This window comes from Plectropomus leopardus, chromosome 13, assembly GCF_026936395.1.
Source record: "Plectropomus leopardus strain MGB_pleo_1.0 chromosome 13, ASM2693639v1, whole genome shotgun sequence".
In the NCBI taxonomy this organism is placed as follows: Eukaryota; Metazoa; Chordata; class Actinopteri; order Perciformes; family Serranidae; genus Plectropomus; species Plectropomus leopardus.
Genome location: NC_142188.1, coordinates 22,012,816 through 22,036,189, shown reverse-complemented (window position 1 = coordinate 22,036,189; position 23,374 = coordinate 22,012,816). Strand labels below are relative to the sequence as shown.

The 23,374-nt window shown below is 40.3% G+C and overlaps 2 protein-coding genes across 2 annotated transcripts; one reads left to right on the top strand and one right to left on the bottom strand.

Moving 5' to 3' along the window:
• Positions 1–298: 298 nt before the first annotated feature.
• Positions 299–15,023, top strand: zc3h6 (zinc finger CCCH-type containing 6). The gene is made up of 12 exons (XM_088087015.1): positions 299–788; positions 4,133–4,352; positions 4,481–4,591; positions 4,683–4,917; positions 5,019–5,161; positions 6,122–6,250; positions 6,357–6,473; positions 6,581–6,688; positions 6,790–7,016; positions 7,115–7,524; positions 7,619–7,801; positions 11,437–15,023. Exons 1-12 carry the CDS (start codon positions 703–705, stop codon positions 12,933–12,935), a joined length of 3,468 nt encoding a protein of 1,155 aa, XP_087943141.1. The 5' UTR covers positions 299–702; the 3' UTR covers positions 12,936–15,023.
• On the bottom strand, positions 14,994–21,472 carry LOC148187705 (uncharacterized). Its single transcript, XM_088086886.1, has 7 exons — positions 21,359–21,472; positions 21,097–21,327; positions 16,331–19,627; positions 16,073–16,252; positions 15,808–15,980; positions 15,593–15,710; positions 14,994–15,457 (listed from the first exon to the last, which is right to left on the bottom strand). The coding sequence occupies exons 1-7, from the start codon at positions 21,470–21,472 to the stop codon at positions 15,269–15,271; spliced, it is 4,302 nt and encodes a 1,433-aa protein (XP_087943012.1). The 3' UTR covers positions 14,994–15,268.
• Between the last annotated feature and the right edge of the window lie 1,902 nt (positions 21,473–23,374).

The window sequence follows — 23,374 nt, the reverse complement described above, 5'->3', positions numbered from 1 at the left end:
AAAACAAGGAAGGAAATACATTACTAACGAAGCGACACGGAGAACTGGTTTCGGCTGTTTTGTCTTTAAAAAACACCACAAACTCCGGTGACTCTAACTGCGCAATACTCTCAGTCGTAAATTAAAACACTGACAAAGGACAAAAGTGAGCGTCGTATAAACTTCATTGTTGCAGATGTTGAAAATAACTGACGTTGCTGTCAGCCAATGAGAATCGCAGCGCTCTTTGCGCGTGCCATGTCTGACCAATAGCTGATGGGGATTTGCTGCGTTCACGTTAGATAGATCTCGACGGGACTATATATTCGCGGAGGAAGGCTTGGAGCAGGAATGTGCTGCAGACCTCAGAAGCCATTTTGAGATGATGTCCCTGTTGAGAAAGCCTATGAAGATGCTGAAATCAACGAACATGGTTACATTTCTGTCTGTTCCTCCCTCCGTCTCCTCTATTTCACCATGGCAGCTGTCAACCGACGGGACATTAGCAAAGCGGGGTATCAAGCTGCGCTCACAGAGTTAAAACGTCATTGATATGAAAGAGGAGAGTGTCTGTTTACTGTCTCTGTCGAGACATGTAACACCGTGAGTTTTTTCCAGTCTGAAATCTTCCAGCATCTCTCACAACCCAACGTCTCCTTGAGTGACTGAGATAATTCACTCCTGTAACGTTACCGGAGAGAAAGGAGGCAGATCCGTTTTCCAATGGCTTCTGTGAGCCTTGTTTCCAGTCCCCCAGCCCCTGTTCTTGACAAAAACATGACAGACTCTGAGCTTGCAGGGGATGAAAGGTCGAGTAACAATCTTATGCAATTCTTAATACGCTCATCTGTGCGTTTCAGTGCTGTGGGTCTACATGCTTGTGTTACTGTTTTCTTATTTTATTTTAACCATGAATTGCAGGGTGCAGAGACCACCGTTTCCCCCCTTAAAAAGGATCTTTGCATGCCTCTTTGGTGCAATTGAATAACGCTGTCCAAATAGATTTCCCATCACCGTGTCGACGAGACTCATTCATGATCATTTCCATGCAAGATAGCAGACCTCATCGTTTGTGTTGTTGTGGTGCTGGGATGAATTGGCTTCATTGTTGCCATCTGCAGGAGACTATGCAAATGACTATGATGTAAATGCCACGCCCATCCTCGCGCTGTGCTCCCCCTGCCGGGCACCTGGCAGTACTGCTGAGACAGGGTTCACTGAGGGTTGAGATTATGTGCCTCTGCTGGATCCAGGCCGTGCCTGTGTCCATGTGATTGGTCTCAGGTCCTTGCAGGGCTGTCAGACCATGTGAATAAAGAGGGCCAAGGTTGTGCTAGTGTCAAAGCAAAGATTTCACCTGGTCATTTCCCTGTCTAACACAAGTTCAGGTTCAGGTGTTTGGGTGAAACAGACGGCTCAGCTGTTGAAGGCTGCTTTAACTGGACTAAAAGTGACACTTCTGTACAGTAGCGTGTCAGATTGAAGCCTGATCTGCATTAGTGTCAGAGGAAGAGATGGTCACTGTCTGTGAACACAGACTTGGATCAGTGGGCGTTCTTTCCCATTTTAGGGTGTTTTTGTTTTCATACTCCTACTTGCACCATGTTGTTAAAGCAGCTGTTGTTACTTGTTATGAAAAAGATATTAACACTGCACTGGAATGGTGATATACTATGGTCATACTTTTTTACTTACATACTTTGACATACTTGATATCTATATTGATATTTTTAAATGAGATATTTCCTTTGTATCAGCCATCTGTTCTAATGCAGTATGTGTTGATTTCAGTTTTAGATATTCACAGCCGATACAGTCATAATTTAATGTTTGGAGTAGGTGTAAAAAAGGCGTGCTTCAAAATGTACCCTTAGTATCCCCTGTTTGAAATAATGCAGATTATAAAAGCAGGGTGATTGTGAAGTTGGTGTTTAGGTGTAGTATTTGGTTTGGACACAAGCTAGCGTCTCAGCTGTTGAGGGCTCTATTAAATTGACTAAAAGTGAAGTTTGGGTACAGTGTCATGGTGGCTTTGGATGTGGAGGGTGTCAGGTTACAGCTTAATCTGCACCTGTGTCAGAGGAAGAGGTAGCTGCTGTCCTATAAACAGTCCTGGATCAGTGGATAATCTTTCCTTTTTCAGGGTGTTTACGTTCATGCTCCTGCATCATATTTTTAAAGTAGATGACATTTCACGTTATAAAAAATATATTTAAAGTGCACCTGGTAGTATATACCACTGTTGTACTTTTATATTTATATGTATGCATTTAAATGACATAATTGCTCTCTAATGGCCATTTATTATTATAGGGTAGGAGTAGGTGTTATAAAAGCTTGCTTTTAAAAGCCAAGTTTAGGTGTTTTAACTTAATAACAGTACCCTTAACATCCCCCTGTGAAATATGGCAAATTATAAAAGCAGCGAGATTGTGAAGCAGAGCTGCAATTAACAATTATTTTTGTTGCTCAGGTGTAGCATTTGATTGGAACCCAAGCTGGTGTAGTCTCAGCTGTTGGAGGTGGCTTTAACTGGATGAAAGTGACATTTTGGTTCAGTGTCATGGTGGTTTTGGATGTGGAGGGTGTCAGGTTAAAGCCTGATCTGCACTAGTGTGAGAAGAAGAGGTAGCTGCTGTCTGTAAAAACAGTCCTGGATCAGTGGGCGGATACTTTTTCCTGTTTCAGAATGTTTTTTGTTTCATGCTCCTACCTGTATCATATTTTTGTAGCAGCTGACATTTCATGTGTATGAAAGGGATATTAATACTTCACTTGAATGGTGATAGACTATTGATATTTACATATTTTGATATACTTAATATCTAGGCTATAGTATGTGTAGCACAGTATGTGTTGATTTCAGTTTTTGATATTTGAATCACAACCGGTGATAGTCATAATTTTATATTGGAGCAGGTGTTATAAAAGCTTGCTTTTAAGTGCCAAGCTTTAGTGTTATAACTGTACCCTTACCACCCCTGTGTGAAACAAGGCAGATTACAAAAGCAGTGTGTTTGTGAAGTGGAGCAATGATTATTTTCTCTGTTGATTAATTGATGAGTTGTTTGTTCTATAAAATGTCATAAAATGCATAAATATGTCCAAATGTTATAATCTTGTTATGTCCACAACCCAGTGATATTCATTATACTGTCATAAAAAATACAGAAACCAGAAAATACTCACATTTAAGAAACTGGAATCAGAGGATTTTGACTTTTTATTTCCTATAAAATTGTTCAAACCAATAAATCAATAATTAAATTAGATGGAAATTAATCTAATAGTTGACAATCAATTAATCATTGCATCTTTAATGTGAAGTACTCACCTCAGTCAGCCCAGTCATGTTTCATTAATGATGCCTCTGCAGACACAGAGGGATCATGGGTGCTGCAGCAAAGTAATAGACAGGAAGCCCAAAATCTTTACAAAAATATGCTTACATACTGATCATAAAAGGAATAGAAGTGAAGCATTAATTTTTTTGTATTGCAGTGTCCAGCACTGGACACTCGCGAGAAGATGCCCTGCTATTAGATATTTACAAATGCTATTATGCCTTTTGGGAGTTTCTATAGTACTCAGTGAGTACTGAGTACTCAGTCCTTTCAGACACATTTTTGCTGAAATTCCATCTTTAAACTAAGAATAGTTTACTTTTGCCAAACAGTAATAATGGACCTGTCATAAAGATTTTGTGTTCCTCAAATACACTTAACTGGTCTTTGACTCCAGGTCATCATTGTATAAAACAACTGAATGACCTTGCTTTTAGACATCAGACTTTTTCATGGATATTGCTCAACCCAAATTTAATTTGTCTTTCATGAATAACCTCACATTGGTTCATTGGAAATCAGATCTGAGTCTTGAATTAATGACAGGATGTTTTTAAAACAGGAAACATTCAGGGTTTATTGAAAACTGCCTGGCATGATATTTGGTACTCAGCTCCAAATGAAGGGAAAAGACATTATGTCAGTTTTAGTGTAATTATATTTTTATTTCTTATTAATTTATTGCAGCAGGTGATTCTAGATCCTGGCTCTGCATAAAAATGCAAAAGCATTTTAATGATATTCGAGGCTGTCAAAATACAGTGTATAAACTCCGACACTCACAGTGCTGACTTTTTTCCTCTTTTTAGAGAGGATGGTGAACTGGAAGATGGAGAAATAGATGATGAAGGGATCGGAATTGAGGAGGAAAACAAAGAGTCTACAGAGGTGAATGAAGACAAAGAGAAAGAGAAGGAAAAAGAAAAAGCTAAAGAGAAAGAAGAGAAGACTCACAGGCACTCCAGGAAAAGATACAAAAAGACCAGAGAAAAGAGGAGGTCTAAAAGAAGGAGGCGTGACAGACAAAAAGTAAGATGCAACCGATTCGTTATTACTGGTCAATATGTCTTTCTACTACTGCATTGAAGTTAGGAAGTAGTTTGGTTTATTCAAAATTAACTTTAAATGTTTTTTTTCCCTTTATTCCCTCTCTTCAGCACCACTCCCCCTCCAGCAGTTCCAGCTCTGACAGCTATGACTCTGACTATGACCGACCTGAACGACCCAAAAACCGGAAGAGTCAGGGATTTGATGGCTCGTCCTCACAGGTGAGTTTTCCACCACTGGCATGCTGAAGCTTAATATTCATAAAAACAGTATTGTGTGACCTTTTTTCCTCTGTGATTGCTGACTTGCCAGCACGGACGGGATTCAAAGGGAGGTCACGGCAACTCCCAGAAGTCCCCGCCGCACAAGAGCAGTGATTTTGACAAATACAGCGACTACAGTGATGACAAGTATGACTACGATGAAGAGGAGGATGATTACGAAGATGACGAGTATCCGTCAAAAGATCCCCAGAGTCAGGGCAAGGGACGCCATGCTAAAGAGCAGATGAAGAGAGGAAGCATGAGGGGGATGAAACAACAGCAGTGTATGAGTGCTTTTGATATCACATTACTCCTTGATTATGTAGGTTTACGGTGATTGATAATGTTTTTTGTGTTTTATGTTTGATCAAAATGTCTTTTTCAGTTGGGCAGAGAGGAAGGGGCAGAGGGAGCGGATCAGGAAGAGGACGTGGGATGCTCAACAAGAACAAGAAACTAAAGGGCAAACCCTGGGGAGGACGTGGACGTGGTAGAGGAGGAGACCAGGGCATGGACGACATGGTGCCTGTAAGTTTGCCCCTGAAAATTCAGCCAGATGTATTATATTAGATGAATATCATACTCTCATAATCATACCGAGCCACAACTGCACCTCAGTAATTACATTAATATTATATCAGTCATGAGGAATCAAGCGAAAGTACTGTACGTATTTTTACTGTTTTTTTGGAGTTGTTTTGTCTGTTAATGCACAGCACGAAACAATCTTTTTATTTTTTATGATTGTCAGCATCTGTTATTACTCAAAGTATCAAAGCTTTTTTTCTTTTAGTTTTTTTGGTTTCACAAAATACAATTTGAAATTCTGTTTAATATATTTTAACAAAATCCACATGTAACCCTTACCTATTGCACCCTTACAGATTTACAATATGACATATCAAAGCAAAAGTTCAATAGTGAATATGGTAAATGATTTATAAAGACACAATGGACACAAAAAGCAGGGGGCAAAAGAAATAAAAGATGGGGTGGGGAAATGAACATCTTTTCTACATGATCCAGAACTGGTTGCTAAATGGTGTTAAAGTTGAAGGCACACCCTTTTGAAGCATAAATGATTTTTTTCTTGGGTCAGATAATGTATAAGATCTCTAATCTATAGCTTGAAAGTTGGAGGAAAACCTTTATTTCAAGTCAAGCAGTGTACGTTTCCAGACTTGGAGCATAGCAAAGGCTATCATCTCTTTGCCATATTGACTGAGATGTAGATCCCACTGTACCGTGCCAAAAAATATTTCTATTACGTGAAAAGGTTCTATGGATATTTCTAGCATATTTCTATACATTTCTTGAAAAGATTTTGAATAAAAAATTGACAAAACATATGTGATAGAGTGATCTATGTTTCCACTTTTGACTGTACCTTTCAGCTTTGTGCTGTACATATTTTAACTATACATTATGACATTAGTTGGGGAAAAAGACAAAACTAAGACCATATTTGTTGTTTATTTTGTGTCACAGGAAGGAAAAAATTCCTCTGGTTATCAGAAGAAACGGCCAATTATGAGCAAAGAGTTTATCAATCAGCACACAGTCGAACACAATGGCCGATACATCTGCAAGTATTTCCTGGAGGGTCGATGCATCAAGGTATAGCAACGCTAATGTTCTTTTACTTGTTTAAACAGTGCACGCTAAATAATTGTAAAAACACTTCTCTACCTGAAAGATAAAATCTCTTTTTTTCCTCATACAGGGGGAACAGTGCAAGTTTGAACATGAGCTCGTCGTACCAGATAAGAAAAAGGAACTTTGCAAATTTTATCTCCAAGGATACTGCAGCAAAGGAGATAATTGCATTTACATGCACAATATCCTTCACTAACAAGGCTTTTTAATCACAGTTGTGTAATTGCACAATTCAGTTAAATCTCATTACAGCTTTTAATTAGTCCTGTTCCCTAACCTGTGATTGCACATGAATACCCGTGCAAGTTCTTTCATACCGGAGCCAAATGTTATCAAGGGGATAACTGCAAATTCTCCCATGAGGCTTTGAACGATGTCACCAAGGAGTTGCTTGATAAGGTAAAACAAAAAGAAGGAAAAATTATCATCTCTATGCCAAGTGATTCTCAGCTCTAATGGTCAATCATTGTCTTATTTCTGCTTCCTGACTCATTTATCAGATAATTAACACAGAGGAGGAGAACGCCCGTGAGGACGAGTTGGAGTTGGAGGATCTGAGAAAGCAGGGTATTGCCCCACTTCCGAAGCCTCCTCCTGGGGTGGGTTTGCTGCCCACACCTGGTCAGAGCAGCCCTACAGACTCAAGCCAAGCAGGGAAGAAGATCCCCTCCCTGTTCGAAATCAAGGTCCAACCAACTGTAGACTTGGCACAGAAAATTGCTCTGAGGTAACTAAAATAATCTGTGATCAAATGCAAATCCAACTCTAAAGAGTTAGATTTTTTATCCCAATCTCCCAATCTTATTGTGCTCATTATTTTTTCAGTGGATCCAGCTACTCCCAGAATCAAGGTGAAGACACCGGTCAGTTTAGTGGAGGCTCAGAGGACCCACAGAGTGCAGGCATGGTGCCTTCAGGCCCTTCTGCTCCTCCTGTTCCTCCCCCTGGATCACCTCCTGTGGGTCACCCCACAGGACCACCAATGCCACAAAGTCCCCCAGGACAGCACCCACCATCAGGATTTCCAATGCAGCCATCGATCCCCCCTGGTCAACCCCCACCCTTCCATGGAAACCGACCCAATCTCAACCCTCAGATGAACATGCAGAGACCTCCGTTCCCTCCTATGCCAGATCTACAGATGCTGCAAAGTCTCTTTCCTTTTCCATCATTGGGTCAGAACCCAGTAGAGTTCTTCAGCAACCTCCTTCGAAATCAGACCATGGGTCAACAAGGTCCGTATTATAATAATCTTATTATCCAATTAGGTTTTTTTTTTTTTTTGAAACCATTACTGAGATGGCAATTTTTTTTTGATTTTTAATGTAGTAGACCCCAGCGTAGCCTTCATGCAGAACCTGCAGCAGATGGGTGCAGAGTCCCAGTTGCAGTCTTTACCACCAGCAGTGCAGAAGGCCATCTTTTTACACCTGACGCAGCAACAACAAGAGTCACACCCGCAGGGGACTGAGCCACAGAGAGCAGAGGGCCAGGATGATAATGCAAACAGAGGTAAGTGCACACGGACAAGAAGCTGGTTGAATTAATCATTGTAGAATTAAGATTTTAAAAAAAACAAAAAAGTAAAATCCATCACCCCAATCTAAAATGACCTTATCGAACCAAATCCGTGAACATGCCTCTTGTCACAAACCATGTGTGTGACAAGCTGTTACTGCTGTTATGATTCTGCTCTGTTTTTCACATGCTGCTCTGTTTTTGGTCATAAATCTCAGGCATGAAGTTATTTCTTGTATTATTTATGTATTTAATAAGCAAGTCTTTCGTATTTTGTTACTCTTGCATATGCTGCTGGACCTGAGTGACTAGTTTTCTTCTTTTTATGTGTCAACATGCACTGAAAGAACCTTGAACCTTGATGTTGATACACAGACAATTTACAGATATACTTTAAAGCCTTAATCACACTGAACTAGTATTACCTGGAGACCTCTAATATTTGTAAAAACTGTGGACGTCATCTGTGATTTTAATCCTGTGTAAATCTTCATGACTAATTTGTGAAGTGAAATATTCCGCCACAAATTACCCATCATATTAGAGTTCATGTGATGATATTACTCCCTTGCAAATCTGCATCTTATGCATTGTATTTATTTATTTATTTGTTTTCTCTGTGCCTTTGTTCCTTTCGAAAATTATGGAGGCTTCATGGGCAATTATTTATAAAAGTTTTGACAGCATTATGAGTGTAGGAGGCTCGTATCGTTAAACGGCATGGTGACTTATTCACAGAAAAAGTAAGCTTAAATCTATCAGAAGAGTGAAATCTCGAAAGATGATGCAATGAATAACGTGACATTGGGCCTCATGCAAGAAACTCTATACAAATGAATTTTCTCTTATTTTTTCTTGTATCCAGCAATTGTTCTTATTTTGTTAGTACCCACTGATTTTTGGTATTCACCAATGTGTTCTAATTTTTTTCTTTTCTCTTAGGTAAGAGAAATTTTAAGAGTGGTCCAGAGCACTTGCTCTGAGATAAGAGAAAAACATTTTGTTTTCACAGGTCACAAATTGTTGTCCAACTGTAATTAAGTACATTTAGTCAAATACTATACTAAAGTACAAATCTGAGGTTACTTTTACATCACTTGATTATCTTAATCTCATGCCACTGTTCACTTCTACTCCACTACACTTCAGAGGGAAATACTGTACTGTTTACTCCACTACTATGGTTAGATAACTACTTTACAAATAAAGATTTTTTCACACAAAGCAAAAATATAAAAATATGTGCATGTGCAGCTGAAAGAATTTGTCGATTAATTGCAAAATTAATTGGCAACTATTTATTTTGTGTAAGTCGTTTTTCATACAAAAAAACATTTCATGGTTCCAGATCTCATATATACTCTATGTATGAGGATTTGCTCTTTTTTTCTTTTAATTATTTTGATTTATTAAATTTATTTAAACCTTTTTGCATGTGTACTTTTACTTTTAATACCTAAATGCATCATCCTGAAATCACATTTACTTTGCTCAAGTTTATTTAACAGATTTAAGCCTGCATCAGTTTCACTACTGCAAAAATTCTTCTTCTCCTTACAACCTTTTTTGGTGTGATTTCTCCAGTATTGGCCTTGTGCCAAGTATTTGCACACAGCACAAAACCTGCCCTTACATAGTGTTAAGGAGGCATTACCTGTGCAAGTAGGTGACCTACGATCAAGTGGGATTCATCATTGAGCACACCAGGGTAACAGCAGATTTCGGTGGTTAAGAGTGTTTGGTGCATCATCCAGCAGAGACTGGAGTCAGACTGCAACAGTACTAAAGATATGTGACAGGCGATCCAAAATGTCACAGGTTACAAAAGCAGGAGCACCCCCATCATATGTGAGGTCCCAGTGCCGGATGAGTTGAACAGATTTTACGCTCGCTTTGACCTCTTCACCAAGGACTCAGCTGTGAAGTCTACTCCACCTCCAGAGGACCGGCCCCTCTCAGTGACCACAGCAGATGTGAGGTAACTCCTGCTGAGAGTGGATATAAACAAGTCTGTCGGTCCAGACAACATTCCTGGACATGCATTAAAAACTTCTGATCAGCTAGTTAATGATATATATATATATATATATATATATATATATATATATATATATATATATATATAATGACTACTGCCCTGTGGCTCTTACCCCGACCCCGATAAAGCGCTATGGGAAACTGGTTCTCTAGCACATCAAAGACAACATCCCTGCCAGCCTGGACCCTCACCAGTATGCTTTCAGAACCAACAGATCCACAGAGGATGCCATATCTACTGCTCTTCACTCAGTTGTTTGTTGACTTCAGCTCAGCATTCAACACAATCTGTCCCATGAAGCTGATTGGAAAACGTAATACTCTGGGCTTCAGTACAACACTCTGCAACTTGATACTGGACTTTGTCACATAGACTTCCATCTCGAATTGGCAGTCACACCTCCTCTAAGTTAGTGCTCAACACTGGAGCCCCCCAGGGCTGTGTGCTCACCCCCTCCTGTTCACACTGTACACTCATGACTGCACTCCCAGACTTCAGGAGAACTCTATTGTGAAGTGTGCGGACGACACCACCATAATTGGTCGTATTACAAACAACGATGAGAATTCATACCGAAGGAAGACGACAATCTTGCAGAGTGGTGCACAGAGAACAACCTACTGCTCAACATCAGTAAAACCAAGGAGCTGATGACTGATTTTAGAAAGGAAGAGGCAAAGACACACACCCCTGTCTATATCAGTGGAGCTGAGGTGGAGCAGGTGAACAGCCATAGGTTCCTTTGAATTACCATCACTGAGAACCTATTTTGGTCATCACACATAAACACCCAGGTTAAAATAAAAAAGTACAGAAAAGGCTCTACTTCCTACAGAAACTTCCAAGGCACAATCCTGGTTAACTCCTACAGAGGAGCAACAGAAAGCATACTGACTGGAAACATCAAGACATGGCATGGTTCAACGGGTGAGTAAAACCGCCCAGAACATCACAGGTTCCCATCTACAGAGCATCAGTGACCTCTGTGAAGTGAGGTGTCTGCACAGAGCCCAAAGGATACTGAAAGACAGCAGACACCCCAGCCACAGTCTGTACACCCTGCTGCCATCTGGGAAAAGATACAGGAGTATTTGCTGCCGAACAACCAGACTACGGAGCAGCTTCTTTCCCCAGGCTGTGAGACTCCTCAACTCCTCCTTTAACGCCAGAAAGATGTTGCAGGATTTAGAGTCAACTTTAATTTCATTTCTTCTTAAACAATGTTTAAGAATACGACAAATCTACCTTGTACATTGTACCTTGTACCTTTTTTATTTCTCTTATTTTTTCTCTTACCAAAATAGTAAGAGAAAATATAAAAGAAATTTAAGAGAACGTTGCTGCATGACGCCCATTGTGTTGAGAGTTACAAATGACAGTGTGCATCATGTCTATAATATTTGGAAATTTAAATAAAATGAATAAAATTTGAATGAAATACAGACTCCCCTTGTCCCATGCAAATGCGGAGCACGAAACATGTAGGGGGGATAATTTCTAAATCACATGAGGTCACCTGGTAATACCAGTCCCATTCAAATAGGACTTTAGAGAACGAACATTTTTAGTGTGATTTAATCTTCTTTTACAGATGAAACTACAAACTGGTACTCAAGTGATGAGGAGGACGGAAGCTGTGTTTCCTCCATCCTCAAAACTCTCAAGAAGCAAAATGAGATGCAGCAGTCTCAGTCCAAGCCCCCCCAGGCTGCCCCAGTGGCTCCAGCGCTGGGTGACCCTCGACTTTTGAAGGAGAGGGCGCCACCCACTGATCCCCGTGTGAAAACAGACCCTCGACAGCGACCCACAGAGATGAAAAAGGAGTCAGATGGAGGCGCCGACCCACGGTTCTCCAGAGACCCTAGGAAGATGAGACCCATGGAGCAGAGTTCATACCGCCAGCAGAGCCACCCTGTTCCTCAGAAGCCTCCTGCAGGAGACGAGGATGATGAGGGAGAGAGGGAGCTCAGGGATAAAGCAGTTCTCATCCCTCTAGACGCCAGCCCTGGTGCGGGGCTGCGTGACCCTCGTTGCCAGTTAAAGCAGTTCAGCCACATCCGGGTGGACATCCTGCTTCAGCGCCCAGCCTTCGCTCAGACAGTTGTGTGGGCCCCTGAGGACCTCATCCCTTCCCTGGTGCCCAAACAGGAACACTCCATCAACCTGCCCCTTCCACCTCTAATTGCAGATGCTCAGATGAACCGAACAAGCCTGTCTGACCATCCTCCCGTCTCTAGCCCCCCACCGACTGACCCTAGACTGGTCGCTGCACGTTTGAAGGACCGTATGAGTAGATTACCCTCTGGATCTCTAGAGTCAAGATCCTCCACGGACAGACCTGTAGATCCACGTCAGCAGAAGACTCTGGACCCCAGACTCAAGCGTACAGTAAGTCTGGACTCCAAGCTGCTCGGTCAGAAAGTGCCCTCCTCTGGAGGAGGAGTTGTGGATCCCAGGTTACAGAAGGCCAGTGCTAGCTCCTCTCCTCATACTGTCCAAGTGAAGTTAGAGCCTGAGAGGCTGCCACCATATGCCCCCCGTCTGGCGTCCTCTGGTGGAGGGCTGGAGAGTCCCACTACAATCCTTGGGGGCATCAGTCTGTACGATCCTCGTAATCAAACTGAGCAGGCTCAGAAGGAGCCACCAGAGCCTCCTAAAAAGACGGGAATACTCAAACTCCCAGCTAAGAAAGACAACACTCCGCCGCTCTCACCAACCCAACGCAGTGGCTCTTTCGAAGAGACCAAAAGCACAGACGTCGCCTCAGATCAGCCTCCACCTTCCAGTTCTCCCACAGTGCCTCCTGCCTCACCAGTCAAACCCCCCGCAGTTCATAACCTCCCCATCCAGGCACTGGCCGGACTGATCCGACCCCAGTACACTGACCCCAGGCAGGCCAAACTTGGAGGACAGGGCTCCACGGGAGCACAAGAAGAGGCGGAGGAAAAGAAGCAAGAGGAAAAGAAGGAGCAGGAGGAGGATGTGGAGGAAAAAGCAAAACAGGACGACCCAGAGGAGGAGGCAGATGACAGGACGCTGAAAGATGTTTTCAAGACTTTTGATCCCACTGCTTCTCCTTTCTGTCAGTAAATATAGAGTGGAAATATATAAAGTTGCAAAAGATTTGTATTTTGATGAGACGTGTCTATTAATCTTTATTTAGCTTTACTATTTATTTCTGTATATAAATGATCCTGTATATAATCACATACTATCTAGTGCGCTACACATTATCAGTATGGAGATGATGCTAGATATGTGCACAGACACAGTGTATAGTTACTTATAACATAATCATATTAATGCTGAAATGTGTGTTTTGAAAGTGTGAATGTTATGGTCTTTTATCATTGTGTATTTTTCATGTAGGTTTTAACAATCAGAAAAATAATTATGTTAACTTGTATATAATTTTCACTAAGTATTTACCCGCATGGGTTAATTCCAGGCATTACACCCTGTAGAAAAGATCACTCACTCATATAACAAGCAGAGGGAGATAATACTAAATAATCGACCGAAAAAAGAATTGTTCCCTTGAGAATTTTTGTATTTTCATATTTATTTTTTATTTCAAGACACTTTTATATTCAGAGTTCTTTCTGTTTATGCTCACTTTTATGAAAAGGGATTTTTAACAATAGGTCAAGATGTTTTCTTGAATATTTACTTTTAAATTTTTTTTATTACACACCCTGATATGAGTTTGCAATTTGTTTTTTCTCATGATCACGTCAGATAATCAAAACAGAAATATAATTATCTACAAAATGAGACAGATCCCTGCTTAGATGAGAATACATTTTGCAACGTTGCATCCGTCAAGTTTGTGTTTTGTTGATTGTTGGACCTTTTTTGGATTTTAAGTGGCCTAAATGCTTTTAGGATGTGAAGTTACTGTTGTAAGCTTTTCTATTTATCTTAGCAGTAGCCAGTGATGGCAGTATCAGCAACTAGAAACAGGCCAGTTTATTTGGTTCAATTCTGGGGTGCTGTATATCCCGAATCTTAGCTGAATCGGGCAACCGGACGTGGGCTGTCTTATTTCTTCTGGTGTGCAGAGTTCGGAGCCAAAATGACCAGCTCGGAGCCAAAATGACCAGCTTCTTGAGAGCCCGACCAGTTAATTTAATAAGTAATATTGATTAATGTAATGGAATACTTCACCCTAAAAAAATCGATTTGTATATCAATTATTCACCCTATATTATGCCGAATTTGTAAAGAAAACTGTGTTTTTCTTGCATGCCTCCAAGGAAAATGGAAAAAAATATTGATATATGGATGAATGGGGACCATGTTTAATGGCAGCAAAATTATCAAACCAGCAGTTTGCAAACTCTTGTACTGTTTTATTTAAGTTTCATTTAACTGGCTGTATGCTTAGTATTTCCCAAACAGAAGATTTTTTTCAGAAATATTACTATTTAAAATTGATCTTAAAGTGAAACTCATGTATGTTCCCCTCAAAGCCAGACTCCAATATGAAGATTTCTGTGAGATGGCGGTCTTTAATTAATCAATATGTTTGTCGGTCGAGGAGTGGAATTTTCTTCACAAATTCAAGTTAACTTACTTACAAATGATCATTTTGTGGGTGAACATTTCCTTTAATTTGATTCATCATTTTAATTCCTTAAAACCTTCACTGATGACAATCTTGTAAATAGCAGGGAAATTGTTTTTCACTTGTTTTCATCAGAATAAGAAAGAGCGGTGGACTATACAAAGAGATAAATATCTTGGTTAGATTGCATTGATACATATATAAATATGACATTTCTGACTATGTGTCATGTTATGTTTTGTTGGAGTTGATTTTAACTCATTTGGGTTATGTGTTCTACAAAGGGTGAATGTTTTGGGTTTAAGGTGGTATTATGCTCAGTGCTGTGTCTGTGAAGGTGAGCTGTGTTGGGGTAAAACTAAGCTATATCTTTCTTTTTTTTTTATCATTTTCATAATTGACATTGTAAATGCCTATTTTGTATCACCTGTACAGTCTGTTTTTGAGTGTTTTAAGGAATAATGCTTTGTTTTATTCCTCTCAGTTTGGTGGTTATGGTTGTAATAATACTGTATGACATTTTAACAGCACATATGCCTGTCACATTTCAGTGATTTTACTATGAATATCTGAAATAAAGATAAAACATGATATGTTTTATTTCAGAATCACACATCAGTTTGTCTTGTCTCAAAAAAAATTACAAGCATTGTCAGCATTATATCAAATTTAGCTTTAACACAAAATCATCATCCTTCTTACTGAAGTGTCCTTGAGCATGATAGTCTGCGAACAGCTCCCTTTATGGACAGAGTGGGTTCTGCATTATATTATTTCAAATTGAAGACAAAAATGTGATGTGTGTAAGGCCTATTTCTTGAGACACAAATACTACTTGTGTTTTAAGGGGTCATGGTCACTTGTAGTCAACAGGCAACGCGAGACTAGGTGCTATAGGGTGGGATGAAGTCTTCCTCAGACCCAGTTCATCAGTTTCAGGATTAGACGTCTGCTGGGCTCGATGGATCTCCAGTTTCCTCCTCCACTGGAAACACAAGGCTGTAGCCTCCTCACCATCTGAGTTTGGCTCAGGCTGCCTCAAACCCTGAAACAACAGAGTGATTGTGCAACTTCAATGGAACCAGGAGACAGCTCACGTAACAGAGAGTTTGAGCTGTCTCTTATCAGTATATCGTATTTGGGGAAGACCTTGTATCATTACAGATTTATTTAAGATTACCGTGATACAGGCCGTCTCTGCAGCGTGGACCCCACGCAGGGCCGTCTGGAGTAGATTTTGTGCATTCTTCACTAGAATCTCATCAGATGATTTGCACCCAGGTGTTACAGCATTGACACTAAGTAAACATGAAGACAAACTGGTACATTACCTTTCTTCATCATTTTTTTCTAACAAAGTTTTCAGTATGTGATTGATGTCCACACTTTTCTGACCTGGAGATGATGTTGAGCTGGTTAGTGATGGTGAGAATTTGTTCAACAATGAGGGAGAGTTCGACCATACACTGTTTATCCAGGCAGTGGTTGGCTATAACTCTGACAAAATGAGTTACTGACTGGCAGTCTGAGATCACATCTTTGGCCGCACTGAGAAATGCCTCTTTATTCTGAAAGAACAAAAAGACAAAGAAATGACTGTGGATGAGAGTGGCTGCAGTTATCAAGATCAAGGCAATAAAGTGCCCTCCAAGGTTCTTACTGCTATTGGGCCTTTCTTCTTCAGGTACTGAGTCATGTAACAAAGTGTGTCCGCCATCTTCCTGGTCACCTGGACAATTATGTTGTCCTTAGGATCCCAGCGGTCACTTTCTCGCTTTAGAGAAAGGGATGCGTAGGTCAGTGAAGCAGCCTCTTTGTATGCACCTGACCCAGCAAAGTCCTGTATAGAAAAATAGGAATTTATGTGACGTAAAAGAATCACTAAACTTTAAAATCATGTTAATCATGTGATACCTACATCTTTTTCCATATTTACAGGCAAATATGTGGCAACAGCTGCCATGTTCATACTTGGTTTTGCAGCATCTACACCTTCTGTGTTGCCTTTCAGCCATGATGTCTTCAGCATGTCAGAGGGAAATTCCACTTCTTTGACTTTTGATGGGATTGTAGACAACACTTCTTTGAAATCCTCAGATGCTTGGCCCTGCAAACTGGCCCTGATGTGCTCTTTAGCATCTTGGTGAATCCCATCCTGCTTCCTGATCTCCTCTGCCACATAGTGAGCTTTGGCGGACCAGCACTGTATCTGCACATCCAGACTGAGGGTATCACAAATGTAGTGAGTCTCTACCATGAGCCTCGCCCTGCTGATTATATCTGAGATCTGAAAAGACAGGTGGTCGTTGATGGACCTCAGGTTAGAACGGGCACGTGGGTCACGGACGTAGTGTAAGCAGTCCTCGACTCTTTTGGTCACATGTTTTACGCTTTCAGCGAGTGTTTGTGCTGCGCTGTCAAACTTCTGCGCTGCATCTTCTGTATTGTTCTCCCTAAAGTGTTCAGCAGCAAAATAAGCAATACTGACAATATTTTGAAGTGCTGTGTCGTAATCTTTATTTGCTTTACTTAAATGACCACAGAGCACTCTAATTTTTATCAAAAGACGTCTCTGAAAGAATTCAGACTTTGCAAGTTGCATTACACTTGGCATTATGTCAAGCTCTTCTGCAGCTTTGAGATAGGCCTCAGTGAGGGTTTTTAGTTCATCCTGGTGTCCTGTTAACTGTTTTGATTTGTAAACACTTTTACAATTCAGGCTGGTTAGCCTTGCTGCCTCCTGGATTCGAAGCGAGTTCTCCAACAATGCCGATAGCTGTTTCTGAGGGCTCAACTGGTTTATTGCAGTTGACGTCCCCAAAATCTTATCAAGAGAATTCAGCAAAATCTGCAAAGATAGTCCCCAGAGGATACATCGTCCCTCTAGTTGATCTATCTGCCCTACCAGTGAAGTGGAAAATTCTACTAGATACTTGGTGTTGTTCTGGGCTTTGTTTAGCTTGTTGTGTAAAACGCTGAATGTTTCTTGATTGTCGCTTTGTGAGGTTAAATCAGACGATGTTAAGAGCTGGACCACATCAGCACATAACGTCATCATTTCATTTAGTTGTTGGATAACACTGGCTTCCATTGTTGGTAGATTTCTTTGCAGCTCAGCGTAAACAGTATGATACCAGGTTCCAGCTACTGGCAGCAAAACCTTTCGAGTGTTGTTGATAAGGTCGGTAAACTGTGTGCTGTGTTTGTAGATGCTGTCAGTACCCATCGCCGAGCTCATTGCCGTCTCTTGAGCTGTCTGGATGAGCAGCGGGGTCAGTGACACCAGCTCTGCTCTAAAACTTTCTAACGTCTGACAATCAGCCGCATCAACAATGGCCAAAGCTTCCTTTGCAGCTTGAGCGTAACAGTTTGAGAGCTCAAGAACGCCAGTGCAGGCCTGGTTGAGTACTGTCACATCTTTCCCTTTAGTCACAGTCACAACTTCATACAAGAGGGGTAAAAGGTCAAATTCAAGGGGCTTGTGGATCAGTCTGGGCTCTTCGGAGACAGCTGGGATCTTTAAATCACTGATGTCATATTTATGAGCCAGTTCGGCTTCTATGGTTTCCTCCTCTGTGTTCTCCTCGTGTTTGGGTTGGGAATCCCTCTCTGTAACCTCCACAACAGGAGAGTGTCTTATCATATGATCCAGGTTCAGTTCACAGGTGTCTTTGACTGGCTCACATGACCGTGACATTTCATCCTGACGTGCCTCCTCTCGTAGCGGGCTCAGGAGATGTGGATGCAGTTGGCCGTCCAGTCCCTTTCTGAGCACTTTAAAATGCTGAATAGCAATGGAAACATTGTCTGAAAAGGTAGAATATACCTCCACATTAAGACTGGAACCTAAAAGCATGTCTCTGACTGACTCGCTCACTTTGGTTTGAGATGACTGAACCTGTTTCAGCAGGACCAGGAGGCCATTCCTGTAGATAGGGTTATCACTTCTGTCCAAGTGCCTCCTCACAGAGTGAACCACCAGCTTCATGTGACAAATAAGATTTGTTGCATGTTCATTAAACAGTTTGTAGCTTTGCTCTCTGTATGCGGTATCACATCCATGCTGATCATTGACCATCTCTTCAGTAGCAATGCTTGTGAACTCCCTCACATCCATCACATCACTGAGAGCATCCTGAAGCTGACTTGTGTCCTCCTCCCATTGTTGACACACCTCATGAAGCTTTTGAACAATCTGCACTGAATTATCCTCCAGCTCCAGTGACAGAGGTGTGATCCGAGCTCTGAGTCTTGTGATGCATACTCGTGAATTCTCCACATTCTCCAAACTCTTTGCATCAATAGCCACAGCTGAGATAAAATTTGCCACTTGGATTATTCTATCAGTGGAAGATATGAAATCCTCGACAAGTGGCTGAATGAAGTTCAAATCCATCTTTGTAGAAGAGTGTGCAACTAGGATCTGTCTTGTTACACTTGAAAGTTCCTCAACTAAAGAAGATGCTGTGAGAAATGTGTCCAAGACTTGATAAAGAACTGTAGTAACCAATGCTTTGTCAAGCATTTTTATTTGCTGCGCCAACAAAGTGCAGATTTTCTCAAGGTATTGCTCAGAATCATCAGGAGCTTCTGAAGCCTTTGAAATCCTTTTTATGTCTGACCAGAACTGCAGGATGTGACGACAATGATTGACCACTATTTGCTGAAACTCTTTACGAGATGAGTTTGCCACAACCATACAGTGAAATACCAGATCTCTTATCATGCTGTCACAGCCGCTGCCTCTGATTGAAAAGGTGGAGGAACTAGATAGGACCTGCAACAGACTGTTCCTCCTTCCTGTGTAATACCCACAAGGACCCAGTGATCCACTGTGGCATTCACTTTTCAGGGTTAAAACAATGTCACTCACTGTGCTCTGCACCTTATCCAGAATGTACCTCTTGGCAGCCTGTGCCTGCTCGCTTGTAGGGTGTTTGATTGTAGTGCACATGGCCGTGTGCAGCATTGAGATGCACCTCCTCAAGGTCTCCAAGGAATCAAAAAGCTGTTTGGTCTGTCTAGGATCCTGTAAGGAATTTGCTCTCTCCACTGTCAGACTGTTGAGAAGAAGCAGAGCCTCAGAAAACACCTGAAAAGATTTGAGTAGAGACTTGATGTCTGAGGCAGAGCCGAGCTCAGACAGGCACTCCAAGACTCGATCAGCAGCGGCTACAACTCTCCTGACGATAGCATCGTCTTCCACTAACAGAACCTATGAACAGGGAGACAGATGAGGGTACTTCTTAATGCTTGTTTGTTATGCTTTTTAGCCATGTTAGCAGCATGAAACTGTGGAGGGCTATGCTGCCTGTCAGTCATAATTTCGACTGAAATATCTCAAAAACTACTGGATAAATTAGCATGACATTTGGCAACATTCATGGTTCCCAGTGGATGATGAAAACTGACTTTAATGATCCTCTGACTTTTTCTCTACTGCCACCGTGAGGTTGATATTTTTGGCTTTAGGTAAAATGTCTTTACAACTGTGGGATGGATTGACACAAAATTTTGTTTAGATTTGTTCATGTCCCCTGAATAAGGTGAAAATAACGTGCTAAATACTTAAGTGGTGGCAAATGACAAAATTCCTGCAAAACGAATGATATACCTAGCAGTCTTAGCTGCAACTTTAACTTTAGCGCCAATTAGCAAATGTTAGCATGCTAACATGTTAAACTAAGACGGAGAACATGGTAGAAATTATACCTGCATGTTAGTATTGTCATTGTGAGCATGTTAGCATACTAACATTAGCCTCACATAAAGCTGCCATGGCAGACTCTTAGTCTTGTTACACGTGTTGCTTGTATTCCTATGAAGTAATAATAGATATTACCTAATCATGCAATAATGCCACGTATTTAATTCAGTGACTAAACCTAGAAAAAAAACTAGGCTTGTATGCACATAAGTCAAACACTGATGAATTGAAAGGCCCTTGTGTTGCCATGACCACGACTTGCTTTACACTGTGAGTAAATAATATTCTAAAAACAGAAATTATGGGTTAAGATTAAGTCCCAGATCATTTTGCAATCTGTCCTTAAACCGCTGGACAATGATGGGAAACAAAGCTTTCACATGTCTGCGTGTTCTGAAGGTAAAAGCTTGTTGTTTTAAGAAAATGTTGAAATTAAAATTACCTAAATCACTGTATAAAAATATGATAGGCTATTCTAGTGTGCTGAAATAGGTTTGGCAGATCTCAAAAACATTTCCCACGACCAAAGAAAAGAAAGAAGAAGAATTTGTCACACACCATGTGATGTTATCTCAGTGTAGAACTGCACCGTCTGCACACTGACATTACAGATAAAATACAGTCTGAAGCTAACATTAGAAAAAGTTCAGTGTCCTCACAAATTAACTAAATTAACTAGAATTTTAAGCCAAGGATAATGGATGCATAGTTTTCATGGTGTAAAATTTTAAACAGCCAGCAGTTTGGCCTTTTGATGTGTTAGGTAGTATTCCCATTTAAGGAAACCTCTAGGAAAAAGCGGCAGATGCAGCTGTGAAAGAAGAATCTGTTGGAAACTTTCTTTGCTTTTTATCAGTCTGCGTCTGCAGCCATTCCTCCCTCACTATCTCTGTTTATTTTTAATAGTGTGATGTCTTATATTGAATGGTATATTTAGTAATATACTTGAAGCCATGAGAAGAAAAAGAATACTTTACTTTGACTACTCCCAGGAAGACGTTTTGTGTAGCACTGATGAGTTCCTCTCTGTGCTCAGTCAAATTGGGCTGGATGCTGAGTTTCTGGGCAGCCAGCAGCACATGTTGTCCAGACACAGTGACTGACTCCAAAAGCAATGACATCTCCATGTGCAAAACTTCATCCTCGGTGTCGATTATTTGCCTGGAAGAAAAGAGCCTGGTGTTAATCTGATAATACGTCAGACATATCTTCTTTACCTAAGTAAACTTGACCCTGTACCCACCTGGAGGCCACTGCTGCCATGTTCGCAGTAGCTTTAGCCACAGCCTGTGCTGCACCCTCCAGCTGGCTGAACTGCTCGGGTTCCTCTGCACTGTCACACAGCAGCACCATGTGGCATAAATTACTTGCTATTGGTGCAACCACCTTTTCCACCTCTGCAGTCCTGATCGACCCATGGTCAAGTAACGAGGACATAGTGTAGAGAGTGATTCTCTCTGGTCAAAAGAAAAAGAGCAAATGATGAAGTGTCCCTGCTGTTTTCACTGTGGTAGCTGTATTAATAATAGATTGTGCTCCACAAAGGAGCTTATGCTTGGTGTAAGTGTTTCATAGCAACTAGGTCACCTGACCAAACACACACATAACCTCACCTGGTGTAGAGTTGTTGTGTATGCAAAGCTGCAGTGGCACTACTGCCCTAAGCAGAATGTACTATAATTAATGATTACTTTATTAATTACTTTATTATTATTTTCACTGTCATAATTTTGGCTAATTTCTCATTTTGTTAAGCAGGTTTAGCAAAAATGGGAGATCACCAACACTAGGTGTGGTTGAACAGGCACCTGACAGAGTGCTGATGTTTTGAATGACATGCTATAGTATTTTTTTTTAATCATAAATCAGACGACAGACTACAGCATGACTTTTTTTAATCATATTTTACACAACATCATATAGTATGACTTTTTTTTTTTTTTTAAGTACTATACTTTGACTTTTTTATCATATTTTTGATGCCGCGCTATAGTATGACTTATTTAATATTTTGGATGAAATGCTATAGAGAAACCTCTTTTTTCAGATTTTTTTATACAGTTATAATATGACATTTTTATCATATTTTGGACAACATACTATAGTATGTTTTTTTTTCTTTATCATATTTTATATGCCATGCTACAGTATGGCTTTCTTTTTCATATTTTGGACGACGGACTATGGTGTGAATTTTTTTTCACATTTTGGATGACATACTATAATATGACTTTTTAAAATCATATTTTCGACGGCATACTACAGTCTGACTTTTTAATCATAGACCTGTCAGATCCAGGGCTCTTGCCATTTTTTAGGGCATTATTCTTTTGTCTTATTTTTCCTTCTGTAATTTCCAGTCCTGAGGATTGCTGATCCCTCTTGGATAAAGTTCGTAATTTACATGTAGTTTGGAAATGTTTCATCGCTTCAGGTGCCTGGGCTTGAGAGATACACAAGTTTTCATAAAACTGGCGAAATGCCTTTCATTATGTGAAGAGTTCCTCAGTCTGATTTTCTTGTGTGAATGGTCCTAGCACTTTACTTTTTCCGCAGCTGTCTTGCCAGTTTATGTGGCTTCTTTCCGAATTCAAAATAGGTTTGTTTAGTAAATGTAAAGGCTGTGGATGCTTGATGTGCATTTTCTGCATCTAATTTTCTTATCTGTTCTTCTAATTGTGCTTGTTATAAGCTGTTGAGTTTCTTTTGTGAGGATTTAAAGGAAATTTGGACACCATACACTAGTATGACTATTTTATCATGTTTTGGATGACAATGTACGGTATGACTTTTTTGTCATATTTGAACAACATACTATAGAATGATGTTTTATCATATTTTGGATTATACACTATATGGTATGACTTTTTTTCTCATATTTTGAACGACATACGATAGTATTTTTGTCCTATATTTGACGCCATACTATGCTATGACTTGTATGTCATATTTTGAATATGACAATATTTTATCATATTTTCGACACCATACTATAGTATGACTTTTTTAGCACTTTTTGGATGACATACTATGACATGACTGTTTTGTCATATTTTTAACAACATAATATTACTTTTTTTTGTCCTATATACTTAATGCCTTACAATAGTATGACTTTTTTTCACATTGTGGACGACATACTATCGAATGACTTTTTGGTCATATTTCGAATGACATGCTGTAGTATGATTTTTTTTTTTTAATCAAATTTTGGATTACATAGTATTTCTGATTTTTTTCACATGTTTTGAACAC